We start from the raw sequence: 18,746 nt of genomic DNA on the forward strand, positions 1-18,746 counted from the left end.
ATGGTGGCACTGGCAGTTGGAGTTTAATGCTTCTTACAATGTGGGAAATTAGTTTGGTCTGGTGAAGCCCTTCATGATTTTAGATTTATATACAAAGCATTCTGTAATCCAAATGAATTGGATTGTGTTTATCAAACATTAAATATCCCAGTTACAAAAGTGGTAGCACACCTGTTTCTCAAGGCCACCCTATCACTTATACACATTAATCAATTAAGTTTTGTAACAATCCACAGATGCAAAAATTATTGACAGTCCCATTTCACTGGTGGGGAGAGTGAGGCACAGAGGAGCTGAATCAGCTCTTTGGGTTTCAACACAGTAGCTATTTCATACCATAATAATTGCATGTGTAGGTCAGCAGCATCAAGGTTTCAAGGGGTATCTGTTCCCAGAGCAGGCAAACATCTGGGCTAAGCTGGTGTGCAGGAACAGGATCAGATTGGTGGACACTGAGACAGGGCTCAGCACGCCTGCAGGGCGTGGGGCTGGCGGATGCTGCCTCACTGCAGGGTTCAGGGCCAGCAGGTGTTGCCTCCCTGCAGGGTACAGGGTTGACTGGTGCTGCCTCACTGCAGGGTACAGGGTCGGTGGGTGCTGCCTCACTGCAGGATGTGGGGTCAGTGGGTGCTGCCTCACTGCAGAGTGCAGGGTCGGTGGGTGCTGCCTCACTGCAGAGTGCAGGGTCAGTGGGTGCTGCCTCACTGCAGAGTGCAGGGTCGGTGGGTGCTGCCTCACTGCAGAGTGCAGGGTTGGTGGGTGCTGCCTCACTGCAGAGTGCAGGGTCGGTGGGTGCTGCCTCACTGCAGAGTGCAGGGTCGGTGGGTGCTGCCTCACTGCAGAGTGCAGGGTTGGTGGGTGCTGCCTCACTGCAGAGTGCAGGGTCAGTGGGTGCTGCCTCACTGCAGAGTGCAGGGTCGGTGGGTGCTGCCTCACTGCAGAGTGCAGGGTCGGTGGGTGCTGCCTCACTGCAGGATGTGGGGTCAGTGGGTGCTGCCTCACTGCAGAGTGCAGGGTCGGTGGGTGCTGCCTCACTGCAGAGTGCAGGGTCGGTGGGTGCTGCCTCACTGCAGGATGTGGGGTCAGTGGGTGCTGCCTCACTGCAGAGTGCAGGGTTGGTGGGTGCTGCCTCACTGCAGGATGTGGGGTCAGTGGGTGCTGCCTCACTACAGCGTGCAGGGTCGGTGGGTGCTGCCTCACTGCAGAGTGCAGGGTTGGTGGGTGCTGCCTCACTGCAGGATGTGGGGTCAGTGGGTGCTGCCTCACTGCAGAGTGCAGGGTCGGTGGGTGCTGCCTCACTGCAGGATGTGGGGTCAGTGGGTGCTGCCTCACTGCAGGACGCGGGGCTGGCAGGTACCACTACCCTGCTGCAGGGCATAGGAGCCACTGTGACCGAACGGGACTGTGCACACTTGGGTATCTGCTCTTCCCTCCAAGCTGAGGTCTCTCAGCGTGGAGTGTTTCCGCACTGCAAGGCAGAACCAGCAGTTGAGGAACTTGATGAAGACCAAAACATGAACTGCTGCAAGGAAACCCCTGCGTTCTGATTGGTGTCCACCTTGGTGGTGTTTCAGTGAAGGACTGATCTGTCAGCTGTATGCACTTATTTTGAAGAAAAAAGCAGAAATTATCAACAAGTAATAGGTAATATGCTGATATGTGTCCTCAGGGGAATAGTAGGGATGCGCTCTGTGGCATGGATCAAGCATTCTATGTTGCTAGTTTCCATGTGAGGTTGCAGCAAGGCAAACTCTTCTTTTTCTGTATTTCGCAGCACCTGAAATGTTTAGCTCCACAAAACCCACTGGCTATTCCTTTGCTGTGGACTGGTGGTCGTTGGGAATCACTGCCTACGAGCTGCTTAGGACGCGGGTACTGTGCGCATGGCTCCAGTCCTTTTTCGTCTGTCTCTTCCTTTAAACACTCTTTTGGAAAGCTCAGTGCTCTGCAATGGGATGACAGGGTGGAGAAAAGCTCAAAGCTTTAAGGGTTATTACAGGATAGGAAGCAGAAACCACATCTTCACCAGGGTTCTTGTGATCACAGCTAAGAGCAGAGAGAAATTGTTGCAATTCAGAGCAATATGTCATGGCAGTTTCTCCCTGTGACCAAGGGCCTCTGAGTTGGTGTAAGCTGTGCAAAACGAGTGACAACTCCTCAAGTTTGGACTGTGATATAATTTACTTGGAGCTCCCATCCTGCAAGAAAAAAAAGGCAACTTGGAAAAAAAAAACCTCATTGCTGTTGTAATAAGATTGAGCAGTTTGAACAAAAGCAAACTACAATGTGTAGACGATTAAAGCAGCACAATCCCTGCCTGTCACATCAGTGTTCTGCTTCTAACTCAGGTAACGTTATTGGCCTTTTAGACAGACAATTAGATTTGTGGTTTGGAAGTGTTTTGTAAAAAAAAAAACTAAACCAACAAAACTGGGACAAAAAGGTTTAAATGACTTTATTCTAAGCAAAAGATTGTTTAAAATCTTGTGAGGCTAGGAAACTTCTTCTTTCAATACGAGTATGTAAAACACATTATGAGAAACCCTATCATCAATCTTTGCAGAGTGCCTAAAAAACCTGTTTGATGAATATATTTTAAAGAATAAATTTCAAATAAATAAGTTGTGAGTGATCAAGGGGACATGGCTATCTGAGCTGCTGGGTAACTGAAGCCGTGTGCCTACTGTAAACATATGAATATAACAGTTGAGTTTTCCATTTGTAATGTTAAGTGGATGGCTGGATCGTTCGTCACGTTTACTTTTGAGTTGATGACACTGTTTCCAAAGATGGGAGCAGAAATGGTGATAGGTGTTCTGCCTGGATGGCACAGCCATGATAAGATGGTGGCACTGGTGGTTACTGTGTGGGGGAAGTGGAGGGAGACCTGGAGGTCCCTCTAGTGTCGTTAAGCACACTGCACCTGATTTGATCTTGCTGTTTACAGCTACTCTTTTTTAAATGCATTTTTAACACCCTCATCCCCCAAAATACTGTAAAAATCGAGGAATCAAAAGTCTTTCAAAATCATCAGTTCTCTAAGTAAGGCAGTAGTATTGCTGTAGCTGTGAGTTAAATGTGGAGGTGACTTTATCTGCTCGGTGGCACTGGTTGCAGATTGCCTATCAGGGAGCTGCTCAGCTGCCTATTTGCCCTGACACTGGTCATGGGCAGAAGGTGTGGATTATGCTGCAGCCTGATGTCCCACTCAGGATTTGTAACCCTTCCTTCATGTCTTTTTTGACAGGTGACAGAAATTGTGCTCCTTTTTTACTTGTCTCCAATGGGAGTGATGTACTGAAAACAGTGACACATTTTACAGGGAATATTGGGAATGCTCTAACTACAGCACTATATACATACCATCCTTTTTGAAGGCTGACATACAAATATTGAAAATGCTGAGCCAACACAAGCTGGATAACAACTCTTAACTTTTGGGGTTTGCCTCCTCTCTGTCATGCTGTTTATGTACTGAGGTATTATCAGTGTCCTTGCTGACAATATTATTGTGTTTGTTTCAACTGAGCTACTCACAGAGGGAGAGACTTTGAATGGGAGGCTTGGGGAGTGTACAAAGACACTTCTTTTGAAGCTTATTTGCTCTAAAAAGATTTCCCAAGGATTCTGAAAAAATAGATAAATGAAATTGCTTTCCATGTGGCATTTTTCAGAGGCCGTATCATATTCGCTCCAACACTTCCATAAATGAAATTGCTCATGTGTTCAAGACAGCTACAGTGATGTACCCTGCTGCATGGTCTGCAGAGATGGTGTCACTGATCAAAAAGGTAAGGGCCACCACGGGGCCTGGTGGCTTGGGGCTGGGATGTGTGTGGGCACTCCTGAAAGTCTGGGGTGGTTTAGCCCTGTCTGGATGCCAGGTGTCCACCACGTAGTTCTATCACTCCCCCTACTGAACTGGATAGGGGAGAGAGAGATAAAACAAAGGGCTCCCAAGTCGGGATAAGGATAGGGAGATCACTCAGCAATTGGTGTCATGTGCAAAGCAGACTCAGCTTGGGGAGAATTGGTTTGATTTATTAAGGAACAATCAAAACAGAGTAGGAAAATGAGAAATAAAAATTGAATCTTAAAACACCTCCCCCCCCCCCCCCCCCCCCCACTTCTTCCAAGGTTTCTATCTCCTCCTCTGCAGTGGTGCAGGAGAACAGGGGGTGGGGGTTATGGTCAGTTCATCACAGATGGACTTTGCCGCTACTTCCTCTCAGACGGAGGCCTCCTCACACTTCCCACTGCTACAGTGTAGGGTCACTCCCACGGCAGACAGTCCTCCATGAACTTCTCCAGAGTGGGTCCTTCCCATGGGCTGCAGTTCTTCACAAACTGCCCCAGTGTGGGTCATCCATGGGGGAAAGAGCCCTTCAGGAACAGACCGCTCCAGCGTGGGTCCCACATGGGGTCACAAGTCCTGACAGCAAACTTGCTCCAGTGGGCTACTTTCCATGGGTTCACAGGTCCTACCAAGAGCTGCTCCACCATCGACTTCCCACAGAGTCACAGCCTCCTTCAAGCATCCACCCGCTCCGGTGTGGGGTCCTCCATGGGCTGCGAGTGGGTCTCTGCTCCCTGGTGGCCTCCATGGACTGCAGGGGCACAGCTGCCTCACCATGGGAAGGTCACAGGGGAATCTCTCCTCCAGTGCCTGGACACCTCCTCCCCCTCTTTCTCCACTGACATTGGTGTCTGCAGAGATATTGCTATCACATTCTCACTCCTTTCTTCTGCTGCAGTTTTCATCTGTGCAGCTTCTTCCCCTTCTTGAATATTTTAATCACAGAGATATTACCTCCATCACTAATTAGCTCAGTCTTGCTTAGTGGTGGGTTCATTTGACTGGCAGTGGCCCTATCAGATACAGGGGAAGCTTCTAATAGCTTCTCACAAAAGCCATCCCTGTAGATCCTGCTACCAAAACCTGGCCACACAAAACCACTACAAAGCCCCTGAGGCCTTCCGCCATGCATTGCAGCCTTTGCAGTCAACTATGGGGAATCATTGCAGATTGTATCCAGAATCCATGGTAATGACCTTCAGGTGGTACCATGTGATAAATACGCAGCTTCTAATGCTGTAGCCTAACTAATGTAATAACCAGCCCACAGTACTGCATCCTGAGCTGATGGGGAGGAGGGCTGTGCTGGCAAGCATGGCTGCTGCTAATGCATCCCTTTTGATGACACCATTCTTTGCTTCCAGAGTTTCTCGTGTAACATTATCTCTCTCTCATAACAGAATTTAGAAGTAGATATTAACATGTATCATTAAATTTTGCAAGAAAAAAGATAATATTTTAAAGATTTTATTTAAAAAATCCCATTTTTCCCACTAATGAAAAGGAAGTGATGATGCTAAGGAAATCCTTCAATGCCACATGGTATATGCAGCACTGTTATTATTTTTTAATAATCTGTTATCAAAATTGCTTCAAAATCATTACTGGAATAATTTTGAAGCTGCAGTCATGTTTGAAGTGATTGCATTTATTGTCTTCAGTAAACAAAATTATTTGCATACAGTGACAGCAAAGCTGAAATACTGAACCCTGAATGACAGCACTAGCTGTGAACTTCGGGAAGCATGTAAATGGTGTTCTAATTTGCAAATCAGTATAGGCAATAAAGTAGTACTTAATGTAGCTTTCATCCATTTTTTATTCCAAATAGTGTGTAGAAGTATTTTGTCATCTTTAGTTAAATACTCTCAAACTTTTTAATGCAAACGAGTCACTAGTTCTTTGCTGAGACAAAGTCATGGCATATTTTCCAAGAAGGAAATTGAAGACTATCTCCAGTAGCTTAAAATTAAATGGAGCTAATATTTCATTGAGCCTAACAGTAATATAAAGATAGTTATTGCAGATGTCCTCTGTGTTTTTATGTTGGAAGTTTTCCCCTGAACCACAAGTTTGTACCTAATCGCTGGTTTTGCATCTCGGGATCTCATTTTCTCACTTCTTCCATTTAACTCTCACAGTTGCTTGAGCCGAACCCCGACAAGCGTTTTTCTCAGCTGAAAGACATCCAGGGCTTTCCCTATCTGTCAGATGTGAACTGGGATGCCGTTCTCCAGAAAAGAATAATGCCAGAATTCATTCCTATGGTAAGGCAATGTGATTTTAAGAGGTTCTCCATGTGCCTAAGTGTTACATAACCCACTCAACACTAATTCATGGCAGGGTCTTAAAAATTTCCACAAAACCATCAGATGTCATAAGGAACAGGGGAAAAGAGAGGCAAGGGCAACATTTTCACTTTCCTGTATGTATAATAAACAGTAATCGGGGATGGCTACAAAGTATGAGTGCCCTAAAAATGAATCTGCTCTGTTTATAGCATTCCCAGAATTTCTGGATGCAGAACTGAGTTAACATACTCTGGACTGTCCATGGCTCGGTAGATGAAGCATGCTGGTGGTGCTGTGCTGACCTGGCTTTCTTAGTAGCTCTGCTTCCTAGCAGCTCTTCAAGTGCAAAAATCAATGAACAGGCAGGCTCATTAGCAGCCTGGAGATCACCTGCTGGTTTATGAGAATGATTTCTTCCTGTTATGATTCCTTAACAAATCCGTTGTTCACAGGAAAATAATACATACAGCAGATTAGTGTTTCTGATCCTTTCTAATTGGATTAAAACAGCACGGAAGTAACATAATCCTTATGGAAAATAATCCAAGGACTGTTGTGTGCAGTGTTATTCCTGTTCTTTGTCAGCCAAACAGAAGTTGGGCTAAACTATGAGTATCTGTTAATTGTATGTATTTTACACCCTCTGTTGCTTTTGTTCTCTCTGCTAGGTGTATGGGTATTGCTTTAAGAGCAGCTTTGGAGACTGCTGTTCTCCTTCGATCAGAGGCATAGCCCAGCTCAGACACATGGAGCTGACAAAGGGCAGAATAGAAGCAAGGAGCAAAAAAGAGCAATTGTCATGCCTTGACAGTGTCCCTGGCTGAAAAAACGGATAAAATCTGTATGAAGTACAGCAGGTGTTCTGCCTGTGGGTGCAGTTGTCATTAGTTTTACTTTTTACACAATTCAGCTCCCAGATGCAGTCCAATTTTTAAGAGACTATCCAAGACAGGCTGTGATCACTTTAGGCTATCTCTCTTCTCCCTTCAGAAAGGCAGACTGAACTGTGACCCAACCTTTGAACTGGAAGAAATGATCCTAGAATCCAAACCTCTTCATAAGAAAAAAAAGCGCTTGGCTAAGAAGGAGAAAGATACCAGCAAAAGCAATTCCTCCCAGGTGAGAGCAAGCAAGTACAAACATGTGGTCAAGGAAGTCCCTCATTTTCCAAGCAAGCTGGTCACCATCTAGCAAGGTTTGTTTAAATAGACCCTTTTTTTCTCCTTGAGACCAACTTTATTCCCCAAACCCTTCTGCATCTTCCCTTTGGTGGAAGGCAGCATATAGATTTACCATTTCTGTATGAGTGCCATTCTCCCCACTGCAGTGCTAAAGATGCTTTATATCCAAAGATATCTCTAAATCTCCTTGAAATTTCCCTTGTAATGTCTTTATTTCCTATCTCTTTATTTCTCTATTTATATAAGTCCTGCCATCTTCAAAAGCACCTGGAGATGCTCCAAAGGGACTTCATTGTTTTCAACAGAGAAAAGTAAGTACAGATAGAAGCTGCGTAAGAGACTGGCTTTTGTGAAAGCCTTGGCCAGACTTGGATTTTGGGCTATCTTGGCAAACAGTGCAGATGGGAAACCGATACGGCAGTTCTCTTCTGGAGGTGGAGGGCCGGGCCTGCAGCCATGTATTAGCTGTCCCGTTTGTGCAGGCAGACTGTCGCTGTGAGGGCCTGGGGCTGCGAGGCCTGAGGCTGTGAGGCCCAGCACTGCAGGACCCAGCACTATGGGGACTCAGCGTGGCCCCAGTGGGGTGAGTGGCAGTTTGTGCCAGAGAATGGGATGCTCCTGGATGGCTGCACTGCTATGAGGGCGTTGGCACTGGTTGGGCTTTGCCTTAGAGCTTGACCATTCCTTTCTCTCCCAAAGGATGAGACATGGCCACGAGGACATGCCAGAGACTGTAACACTGGCAAAAAGCAGAGGCGCACACAAGGACGACAACCAGAGCAGCAGCCTCTGAGAGTAGCTCAGCCTTTCCTGAAGCAGGCCTCGTGGGGCCAGTGCACACCCACCCACACACCTTCACAATGCTGGGCCACTGGGCTCGGATGCTGCTGCCAAGGCACTGCTGGTAGCCATGGGTAGGGTGGCTGGGTGGGAGCTGGGGCACCCACTCTCTCTGCCTTCTCTTCCACAGCCAGCAGATCCTTGGCTGTGCAGGGAGAGGCTGTGGGTGCTGCCTGTGCAATTTGCTACAGTCGGGCTCAGGTCCTATTTTGCTTTTGGCAGTAGGAATAGGATTGTGGGAAAATGGGTGTGACACAGCATTTTGGCTTGGCTGGCCAGCATCAATGGGCTCGGTGCTGAGTGCTGACAGCGTAACTGAGGCATTAAGCATCCTTCCTAGAGGCACCATCACTAGTACCAGTCTTGGTGGCTGGTCTGTGACAGTGGTTCAGGCTCTGGGGAGGCTGGAACTCTGACATTGGCTCCCAGCTGAGTGCTCCAGTGGAGGAGGCTGTGCCCAGCCACCTGGTCCCCACCAGAGCGTGACAACAAAGGCAGCCTTTGCTCACAGACACCTCCTGTGAACATCCCACGCCCCCTTCTTCTTTAGCTGGAAGAAGGCAGCAAAGGTTTCTCCCCTCTTTCCATGCTCATTCCTGTACCCCTTTGTCTGAGCACAGGACTAGTATGGTGGCTGGTCAAAGCATGCAGACAGATGTGGAAATGAAGAAGTAACAGCTATGCACTGGTGAATAACTGGCATCCAGATACTTCTCCGGGCCAGCCTGAAAAAACACATTCACCATCACATTAAACTACTGCAACTCACTGAATCTGGTGGAGTTTGGCTTCCAACACCAGACGTAAACCTGAATGTGTATTTTTAATCTCTATACCATTGAAATAACTCTTGATTTAAGCAGCTATTGTTTGCAGGAACAGCTGTACTCCTGGTGCAGTCTTTGCCAAGACTGAGATTGGCTAAAGCATTTATTGTGGTAATGCTGGGAATGATGCTATTATTTAAATGCTTTGGCAGACCTGAGGTTTCACCTCCTTAGCTGACATTTTTCCTGTTCTCAGCAATATAATGAATGCATGATGAACCATTTGCCTCCCTTTTTTCCAAAGATGTTCTTTGTATCCCCTGTGCCTTCCTATCTTTCTCTGGCTAACTCTGATCAACTAAAAACGATCTGAATAAACCCAACAGCAAATGAAAGGCTTCTTCTCAGATGATCAAAAGTCAATGTTGCTTCTGAGGTCACTTGCATAGCAAGGCAGAATTGTTGTTCCTCCTCACTAGAGCCCACCAGGACTTTATTGGATCCTTGGTTTAAATCTACTTTTCCTGACAGAAGACTTTCAGACACTCTCTGCTTATGGAACTGTAGATTCAGTCCACTACTGACACAGATTGTGCACAGTAGACTTCCCAGTGGTCTTCATAGCTGCTTCTGATAGTCTGGCATGTCTAATCCTCTTCTCATTGATCTGATAACAGCTGTCTGGTTTGCTTTGGAAATGTGTGATTTACACACATGCACAGGCTAGCAGCCATCCCTGTGCCTGCCGGGAGAGGCACACCTCCATCCCCCCAGCATGCCTGAATCCATGGCAGGGGATCTACATGATAACCAGAACATGCCATCGGCCAGTGCAGTGACACAGAGTGGGCATCGCAGCACTGAGCAGCTCAGTCATGGTATGCACCCATCTGTCTGGTCTTTGCAGGGAGTTCTGAGATGTGAGTGGCACCAAATTCACTGGTGGGTACTGATACCTTTGTTAACAGGTAGGGTACAGGGAGGATGCTGGCACAGCAATGCAGACACCTCCCTGGACTCAGAGAGCTTGTTCTGACTTGTGCTGTACACCCTCTTCCTGACATGGTGCAATATGTACCTTCACCTCAGAACAACAAAGATAAGCAGTCCCCCAGTTTGTGAGGACTGTGGCAGTTTCTTTGCTGCAATGTCATGAAGGTGCTGGGGCATGGGGAAGTTGGCTGTGTGTGAAGGCTGCAGGGACCAAGGGCTGCAGCACTTGCTTTGCAGTGTGCCCTGGTTTCCCCCCTGGCCCTGCTGGTGAGTGCCCTGCAGGCGCATGGATTGATGCACTGCAGTACTACCACTGTCTTCCATATGCTATGCCTGGTAGCCTGGGTTTTTTTTTGCTCAGGTAAGGCTCTTGATATAGTTGCAGCACAGTATGTGTGTGTGCAGGCTTGGGAAGCAGGGGACAGCAGCATTGCTACGTGCTAATAATGTGGAAACAACCACTCAGGAAGGATGAACCTTTTTCTGTCCAGGGAGCTGCAAAGCTGGGATAGAATTAGTTCACCAGTAAGTGGATATCGGAATCCTCAATGGGGAGCAATGCAATGGGAAAGACACCTTTTCCTGCTAAGTCACAGCACACTCAAATTAGACCCACTGTGTTCTTGCTTTCCCCTTCCCCTCCCACCCCAGTCATTTGAGCAATGCTGAGTGGAGTCAGTGCCTCTATGTGTCTTAGCCTTCAGGCTCCCTTGGAATGCCAGAGCACCTGCAGGGCTTTCCACTGATCATTGCCCAGGGCTACAGTAGGTCTGAGGCCAGATGTGGTCAAGAGAGACTGTGCCAAGTTGTCCCCCACTCAGTGCCCGGCTACCACTGCTCTGGTGTGGGTAGTGGAGAGGTTCATACACCATATATGTGTTCATCTGGAGCCCCAGATGAGGAAACTAGCACTGCTCCTCACTGAGGAAAAATCTCTTGCTACATAAATACTGATCTCATAAAAAAAACCTCCCAACCTCAAGAGCTTAAATTATGAGAACATTGCATCTTGAAAATTTCCCTAAAGAATTCTACAGCCATCTTTCCTTTCCCCTGTTTCTCCATAAACAGAGGCACCGTCTCCACTTAATCACTACCAGGCAACAGGGAAAAAAAAATCTTTCATTACTTGATAGTAGAACTTCACAAAACTTCTAAGTATGAGGAGTCATTCCCCACCCCTGGCACAACTATTCTGGCATGGCCCTTGAAGGACTTGCTGCACGGACAACTTGTGCTGAGTTGTAGGCCTATAAAAATAAATATTTCAAGGTCAAATACTTAAGGAAGAAAAAAAAAGTATTGATTTAGTACAGCCTAAATTGTAATACTTCAATCAAGTTTTCTTGCATGCTTTGCAAGCTTTAGAAGGCTGTGACCCTTGGTTTGATAAACAGAGCATTGAACTCACAGGTGCCCAGAGGAAACAGCCCCCAGGGCAGCCTGAGCTGAGAAGGCCTGGTTGCTGTGCCCAGGCAGCTCCGTGGGGAGCTGCTCTGTGTCACCACACCGCTGACAGACACAGCTCTCGCCAGGTGTCACCAGCCCATGAGGCCAGGCTACAGCCATAGACTGACCAGGCTGTCACTAACACTTGCAGCACGTTGTTCTGCTTTTGCCCAAGAAGCCCCACCAACACCCCAACAGCTACAGCAGCAAGCACTGTACGGTTTCCATCTGACAACCTTTCCCTGCTCTGTAGCTCTTCCAGCTTAAACACAGCCCAACATCTCTCCTGTAGCCCACTGCCCAGCTCACCCATGGGGCAGCGTCGCAGCTCCCGTGCCCAGCAGCAGCAGCCTGAGGAAGAAAAGAGCCAACCAGAAACACGAGTTGTTTGAAGGAACAACTTTTTTTTTTTAATAAAGTGTACAAAGTAGTAAAACTCCTTACACGGGGCGCTGCGACAGCTGTTACAGAGATGATTCAGGCTCTCCCACAGGCCTTGTGGTGAAACACCAACAAGCGTTGGGTGAAGAAGGACATGAAGAGGCCACAGACGTGCCTGGCCCTGTCATTTCCCGTGGGCCCGTCCTCCCTGGCCCACACGCCCCTCCTGCTGGCCCTTGCCTCCTCTCCCTCCAGGCCAGCCCTTCTGCCCCACACCACGGCATCCCACACACGTTCAACACCAATAACACACCAAACCGAGCAACCTGTCTGAGCGGCATGCATACACAAAGGGAGAGTCAAAACACAACCCGACTGAACCCACAACAACAACAGGATTTTAAGGCTATGCATAAAACAAAATGAAGCAGTATCTTTAAAGCTAGGTAGGTAGCAAGTCATGTTTGTGAAACATAAGGCTTGAGGCTTATTGATTCTTCAGAACAGGTTTATTTGCTTTTCCTTCTTAAACACCAATGTACCATTTTTCTTCCTCCACTTGAACAGGGGTTTTGTTTCCTTCTCACAGGGACGTTTAACTCAGGGAGGTGATGTTGGAGCGGCCTCCCGGCGGTGCAACGATGCGCTTGCTCGCCGAGCGAACGCCTTCGTCAACCTGGGTACCTGGGAGAGGACAAGAAAACACAAAGGGAAGGGGGAAAGCAAAATTAAGAGTATTTTCTTCACGGGACAGCAGTCAATCAGCCTGAGGCCTTGCTGAAGGGCTTCACAAGGGTGTCTACAGCAACCCACTCCCCACTCAGCTCCAGTAATGACCCAGAGAGCAGCAGTGGCTTCAGCATTTCTGTTAGGTGCTCTTCCATGAACAGACCCATGCAGGAAGAGCACGTTCTGACACTGTGGAGGCACTTCCATGGCCATGGTGGGGTGGTGGGCCAGCCCCAGCCATGTCCTTTACAGCACACAGAGTCTTGTCCTATCATGCTTCACTCTTGTGCTCAGTTTGTCCCAGGCCATCCCCAAGATGCCCCTCGCCCCAGGCCAGGGGTTGGGCCAGTGTGGCCACTGGCTCTGCACTCTCCCAGTCCAGCTGCCACATGTTTTCACCTGAGAGGCTGAATCCAGACTGATGGAGGTTCCTGATGGGGGGTGTCTGCCGTGTTGGGGACCCCCTGGTTGACCCTGCAGGGGTGCCCCCCTTCGGGGTGGTGGTCAGGTCAAACACGGGCCCATCGTACATGCCCCGGGGCACAGCATGCATCTCCGCCATCTGTCACCAGAGAGAAGAGGATAGTGACACTCCTCTGCTTCCAGGGAGCATCCTGCCCTGGCAGCATCATGCTCCATGGCTCCCCAGTCCCCCTGCAGAGGAATTCACACTGCCACAGCCCTGTGCCCCTCCATCCTGCATGCCCAAGACCTCCCTGCAGTGTTGAGGCCTGGCGTGGCCCAAACACCCACCTCCCATGTAATGCCCTCCCTTCACTCCCTCCCTGCAAAGTGATTGGAGCTCAGTGCAATAGGCAGTCTCTCAGTACAGGTTTGTGCTGCGTGGATGGGGAAGGAGAAGGCCATTTTGCCCACTATCTTCATTTTTAACTCAGGTACTTCCCTCCAGACTCCTGCTACAGCAACACAACAACAAGGGCAGGCATCGGCCACCACTGACCCAGACAAGCATCTGCCTCCAGTGGTGACACACCAGGTTAAAGCTCAAGCCTTAGCTATGCCAAATGTAGGTTCAAAATACACCTGTTTGCAGCACCGTTTCCAGGGTCCAATGACAGCCACAGAGGAAAACCAATCAGTTATGGAAAAGGGCCATTTGGGCTAACAGAGTCTTCTAGCATCCCTGTCTCCTCACCTTCCTCCTGGCTTTGATGCGCTTGTAGACATAGTCAGGGAAAGGGCTGCTGGGCAGGAAGCGCCCAGTCCCCTGGGTCACGTGCAGGTTACCGTCTTCCAGCATGATCTTCCCCTGGCATATGACAACCAGCGGGGCCCCACGTAGCTCCATCCCTTCAAAGATGTTGTATTCAGCTGCCTGCAGCAACCAGGGGATGATCGTCAGGAGGGACATGAGCTCATTCATGTCTGCCTGCCCACTCAAGGCTGTTTAGTCTCCACACTGCTGAAGTCACCAGTGCAGGGAGAGGACAACTGTAACAGCCCCACCCGCCTTCTTTATTCCAGTAGCCCATCACACCCCACAAGAGCTTGCAACATGAACAAAGACCTGCTGGTTTGGAGCTCAGTGTGAGCAAGGACTGCAAGAACAGAGGAGAGCAGAACCCAGGGCATGAACAAATCACACTGGCAAAGCCAGGAAAAATTTGCACCTGGGAAGAGGAACCCAGATAAGGATAAATGTGTGTCCTTACACCTGCACAGGCCAGGCTCAGGAGAAGAGCAACTCAGTACAGTGAGAACAGCCCTGTGTGCAGAGCCCAGGGCTCACAGACATCCTACCCTGCCGTCACAGCTGATGTGATCCAGAGCCTGGACTCAGTCCCTCCCTCTGGGAGCCTGGTGTGGCAGGGGAGTGCTGAGCTCTCAGCAGACAGTGCTACTCACAACCCACCCCCCAGCATTCCCACAGATGAGCAGAGAGCTTACAGATTGATGGGTTTTTGCGGTGACAATCTTCACTGCATCAGGATCCCATATGACCAGGTCACTGTCTGAGCCCACGGCTATTCTCCCTTTCCTCGGATACAGGTTGAAGATTTTTGCAGCATTAGTGCTTGTCACAGCCACAAACTGGTTTTCATCCATTTTTCCTGTGGCCTGGTCAGACACAAAGAGAACTAAGCACTCTTTTAGGGAAAGGAAGAGTCAGAGCCCTGAGAAGCACCAGACTCACTCTGACATAAGACACTAGCCAGCTGGACTTAAGACTGCTGTGGCTGATCTTACTATTGGCATCAGACATACCAAAGCTGGGGGCACTGTCACAGCTCCTGGCTGTTCACCTTCAAGCCACAACAGCTGTCTCTCACGCTCTGGCTTGTTTGGCCTCTCAAAGCCAGAGACAGCCAGCTCTGTGAGGGCAAGAGCACGGGTGTCTAGGTGCCTGTCAACTCTGCCCGCTTGCTCTCTCCGTGGTGTGACTCTTACCACTGCCTTGTCCCAGATGATAGACATTCTCTCCTCTATGCCATTAGTCCCCTCTGGAATCGCTGTGAAGTTGTCTTTTCCAATTGCTTTCTGAGCAGTGCTGAAGGTACAGTGGGCACTTCCTGACACCTGCAGGTCACCACTGAGGAGCAGTGAGAACAAAAGCGTTGTTAGTCATTTTGCAGACAGGCAACAGCAGGGACACAGACCCTGGGCATGGGCAGCCCCCTGCTCAGTTTTAAGTTATTCTGCGCCATCATTTCTACAGCCCCTCAGTCTGAAGGCTTCCACTGACTCAGCTCCCTGTGGTGGCCACGTCACCTGGGGGCACAGGACAACTCCACACTGCCCACCTTGGGCACAGATAGCATCCTGCACACAAAGGGAGTCAACTGCTCAGCTCCTGGGGAACAAGGTGACCTTTGTGTCAAGCCAAAAGATGTCCTTCCATACCAGACTCCATCATTTACACTAACACAAAGGAAAACAAGAACATCCCCATGTGAGTCCGAAGCTCATTTTCTGGCAGTCTGTGTGGTCTGCTCAGGAGAGCAGCCCTTCTGCCACATGGGGAGGAAGAGGCCTCTCCACCTGAGGACTATCCCTCCAGTCAGACCTTTTGTTGAGTAATGCCAGCTCCTGCACTCTGAGGAGCAAACATTGCCCCAGGGGAAGGCTGCTGCAGGCAGACACCAGCCTAGCTCTGGGAGAGGGAACATGGCCACAGGAGTGGGCTCACGGGGGCGCTGACACTGTGGGCTGCCCACTTCTGACACTGCCAGCCCTTCCCAGTGAGGAGAGCACCTGAGGCCAGTTGAGATGTTTTGCCTGGCAGGAGTCACTAAAGGCTCCTCTCAGCCTTGCATAGACTCTCACAGCATGAACTGCAGCAGCTGTAGCAGGAGCTGAGGTGTGTTACCGAGTGCTGGTGGGCCCACGCTACAGCCTTCAGCCCAAGCCACAGCATATCTGCCACATCGCTGCTACAGAAGCAAATGTTTGTAAATTTGACAGTTGGATGAAGAGTTACGACTTCCCAGAAACAGCTTTCTCCAGGAGACCCAGAAAAGCTTCCCTGCAGTGCTCTACAGCAGCTGCTGTGCGCTGCTGTTATCCAGACCCCTCTGCACAGACGGCGTCATCAGTTGGATGAGATGCCCTGACCCATCCTGCTCCTGCTGAGTCATCTGCAGCAGAGTTGGTGAGCTGCCAATGGACAAGGCAGAGTAAGGAGCTGCCTGTGGCTCCCTGGAAGTCAGCTGGTTGCTGCTGGGTCCTCAGCAAGCACTGGACAGGAGGCAGGTAGAAAGTCCTCGCTGCCAGGTGAAAGGAAGCAGAGCAAGGCAAGCCAGCTCTCTGCACTCCCTGCCTGAGGAAAGTGGCTTCCAGCACCTGGCTCCTAGACTGGCTGCACCTGAACCCGGGATGGTGTGGACACAATGGCTCTGCCTGGGGCTGGGAATCAGCCCTAATCCACTGGTAATCTCCATCTTCCTCTGATAATTTCTGCCATATGTCTGACTGACTGTCCAGCCAGAGGCCCAGGCTGAGAACACAACACGCTTCCTAATCTCTACCAGATTTGTCCTGACGGAGGAAAACAAGCAATCCAGCCCAGCTGGAGCCTTGCACCCTCTCCTCCTGCTGAAGCCTCACAGAAAACAGTGCAGGAAAGGTTCCAGTGGGCTGCAAGGACCCAGAAGTGCACTTGTCTCTCCTTTGAGGGCTGCGGTAAATTTGAAGTGGAAGGATTAGAAAGCCAGTTCAGGAGCTAAGTTCACTTTTCCCTACCAGTCCCTAAGACCTGCACCTATTTCATACGTTCAGATTGAGCAGAGGTATCACTTGTGCCTTGACCACAGCAAAATCCAGTGTGAGTGGCATATTCAGACACCAAATACACTGGCACCTCTCTTAGGCCAGCCATGGCATCTCAACTCTGGCACAGCCTGAGTCTGTCCTAATGTGCCCCTCTGCCAAAACCTCTCACTGACCAGTCATGCTTTGCTCATCTAGTCAGAAAAGTTTCCAGCATTACTTCAAAGGTCATTTCCATTTACAACCACCTCTGTGTCATTCATCTCCTGGCTAACATAGACGAGCTGGCACATACAAAGGCAAACACAGGGGGAGTGGGGTGTGCAGTTCATACGAGGCTTGTGGACAGGGCCAGCAATGAGCTCTGTGTCCCCAGCTGCTGTGTGTGCCTTGCCAGTGAGAGGATGGAGTGTAACTGTGAAAGGTCAAAGCAAATTGCTGAAGTGCTTCCATTGTTTTCTCTCTATTTTCAACAAATCCTTTCCCCATCCCCTTGCCTTCAGAGTGAAAAATATCACACCATTCCCATCAGATGTATGTGAGCTGCCCTTAAAGACCTCATGCACTCTGCAGCCTGTGCTACTGCTCACCTGTGCAGCATGAGAATATATCTGCTTTGTGTTTGACTTGTGGGCCCCTGCCAGCCTGTGAGGCCTGTCACCACCCTGGGCAGCCATTCCCCACCTGACACCCACAGAAGGGCTTCTCCGCCTTAGTGAAGGCTTCTGTTGACAAGTCTTTTAGCTGGTCCTCATTTCTTTGCCTTCTTCAGGACATTTAAAATGCTTCATGAGTACTTGCCCTGGTATTTTTTTCATTACTGATGCTAAGCTTTATGGTGCCTTCCCTGTTCTTCCTCTACCTTGAGGCATAAGCCACCACAGCTCTGAGCTGGGGCCATTTCATCAGTCAGCTCACTAAACACCTACAATAAAGTTGTTCAGGTTGGACACTGCCTGGGTACTCCCTAATGTCCTGCTTTCCTATCCGAGGCCAGAGTCTGTTTCTTCCCACTAGCAGCACTGCCCAGCAGAGCTGTCACTCACCTGGCCAGCAGGGAGTTGATGTAGTCAGGAGTTGTTGGATCTGGGCTCAGGGGCGGAGAAACCACAAATGCCGCAGCCTTGGCCCAGTTCTTGCTCCAGTAGTGCGTCCCGTCAGTGCCGAGACTGGCTGTAATCGGCTCCCCAAACACCACGTTGCCTGGAAGGGGGGACAGAAAGGAGGCCACTTTGGTAGAGGCTGGAGACACTCCCTGTTTCACAGAACTACCAACAGCCTGCTGTGCCCAGAGGACACCCTTACCCACTTTGAGCTGTCCCATGTTGCCTGCTTGGACCTCAGGTGCTGGTGCAGGCAGGAGGGACAGCAAGGCCCACATCAGTGTCAGGGTGAGGTCTGCCTGCCATCACTGGCCCCGCTCAGGGACGGAGATCCCACTGGCACAGCAGAGAACACACCGTGGGAGGGAGTGGCCTCAGAACTGTGTTGTTGCCCAGAAGACACCACAGCCATGAACAATGCTGGCAACCTGGCCTCCAGCTCTGGCAGATGGCTGCTTCCCGACCTGCCCTGCCCCAGTCACGCTCCTGGGAAGTGGGATCCCCGCTCCCTCCTGCCCCCTCCTGCAAGGAACAGTGTCCCCATTAGCCAGAGGTGTTTCATCCTGCTGACTTTCAGCCCAAGAGTCACAGCCACGTTGCAGAGCTGACCAGCAGCAGAGGCACATCTGGCAGGGGTCAGGCAATTTGGTGAGAAGTGACAGCCCACCACAGGGTAGGCAGACCACAATGCAGCCTGACTGAACCCACGCCAGGCTGATGACTAAGTCTCTCACGATGTCCTTCGTCATCTTCTGTGCATTCTTCCTTCCTTATCCTTTGTAAATATTTGCTATGTGCCACAAAGAGCTGGCAGGCTCATCCCTCTCTCCTGTTCCTCATTTGCCTTCTGGTGCCAGGGGAGAGGGCAGCAGCTGGTGACCAAGTGCTTTTTGCAGAGCAGGGCCTGACACGTTGATAAGCTATGATGG

The 18,746-nt window shown here is 49.8% G+C and overlaps 2 protein-coding genes across 5 annotated transcripts in view; one reads left to right on the forward strand and one right to left on the reverse strand.

Moving 5' to 3' along the window:
• Positions 1 to 9,330, forward strand: part of STK32A (serine/threonine kinase 32A) — a 37,685-nt gene extending 28,355 nt beyond the window's left edge. The window contains exons 8-13 of one of the 3 annotated variants that reach the window (XM_062002437.1): positions 1,775 to 1,872; positions 3,675 to 3,791; positions 5,998 to 6,123; positions 7,138 to 7,266; positions 7,575 to 7,639; positions 8,028 to 9,330. In XM_062002437.1, coding sequence (XP_061858421.1) covers positions 1,775 to 1,872; positions 3,675 to 3,791; positions 5,998 to 6,123; positions 7,138 to 7,266; positions 7,575 to 7,639; positions 8,028 to 8,121 — 629 coding nt within the window. In that variant the 3' untranslated portion in view covers positions 8,122 to 9,330. Of the gene's footprint in view, positions 1 to 1,774; positions 1,873 to 3,674; positions 3,792 to 5,997; positions 6,124 to 7,137; positions 7,267 to 7,574; positions 7,640 to 7,810; positions 7,864 to 8,027 lie in introns of those variants that run through there. The other 2 variants (XM_062002438.1, XM_062002439.1) reach the window with 2 other exon arrangements.
• Positions 9,331 to 12,245: 2,915 nt separating this feature from the next.
• The window catches only part of DPYSL3 (dihydropyrimidinase like 3), a 38,388-nt gene continuing 31,887 nt past the window's right edge, over positions 12,246 to 18,746 (reverse strand). For both annotated transcript variants that reach the window (XM_062002187.1, XM_062002188.1), the window contains exons 9-14: positions 17,761 to 17,917; positions 14,897 to 15,038; positions 14,396 to 14,566; positions 13,644 to 13,823; positions 12,887 to 13,049; positions 12,246 to 12,442 (exon numbers count right to left, since the gene is read on the reverse strand). In XM_062002187.1, the coding sequence (XP_061858171.1) occupies positions 12,354 to 12,442; positions 12,887 to 13,049; positions 13,644 to 13,823; positions 14,396 to 14,566; positions 14,897 to 15,038; positions 17,761 to 17,917 (902 nt within the window). In that variant the 3' untranslated portion in view covers positions 12,246 to 12,353. The remainder of the gene's footprint in view (positions 12,443 to 12,886; positions 13,050 to 13,643; positions 13,824 to 14,395; positions 14,567 to 14,896; positions 15,039 to 17,760; positions 17,918 to 18,746) is intronic.

This window comes from Colius striatus, chromosome 9 (genome assembly GCF_028858725.1).
Source record: "Colius striatus isolate bColStr4 chromosome 9, bColStr4.1.hap1, whole genome shotgun sequence".
Taxonomy (NCBI): domain Eukaryota; kingdom Metazoa; phylum Chordata; class Aves; order Coliiformes; family Coliidae; genus Colius; species Colius striatus.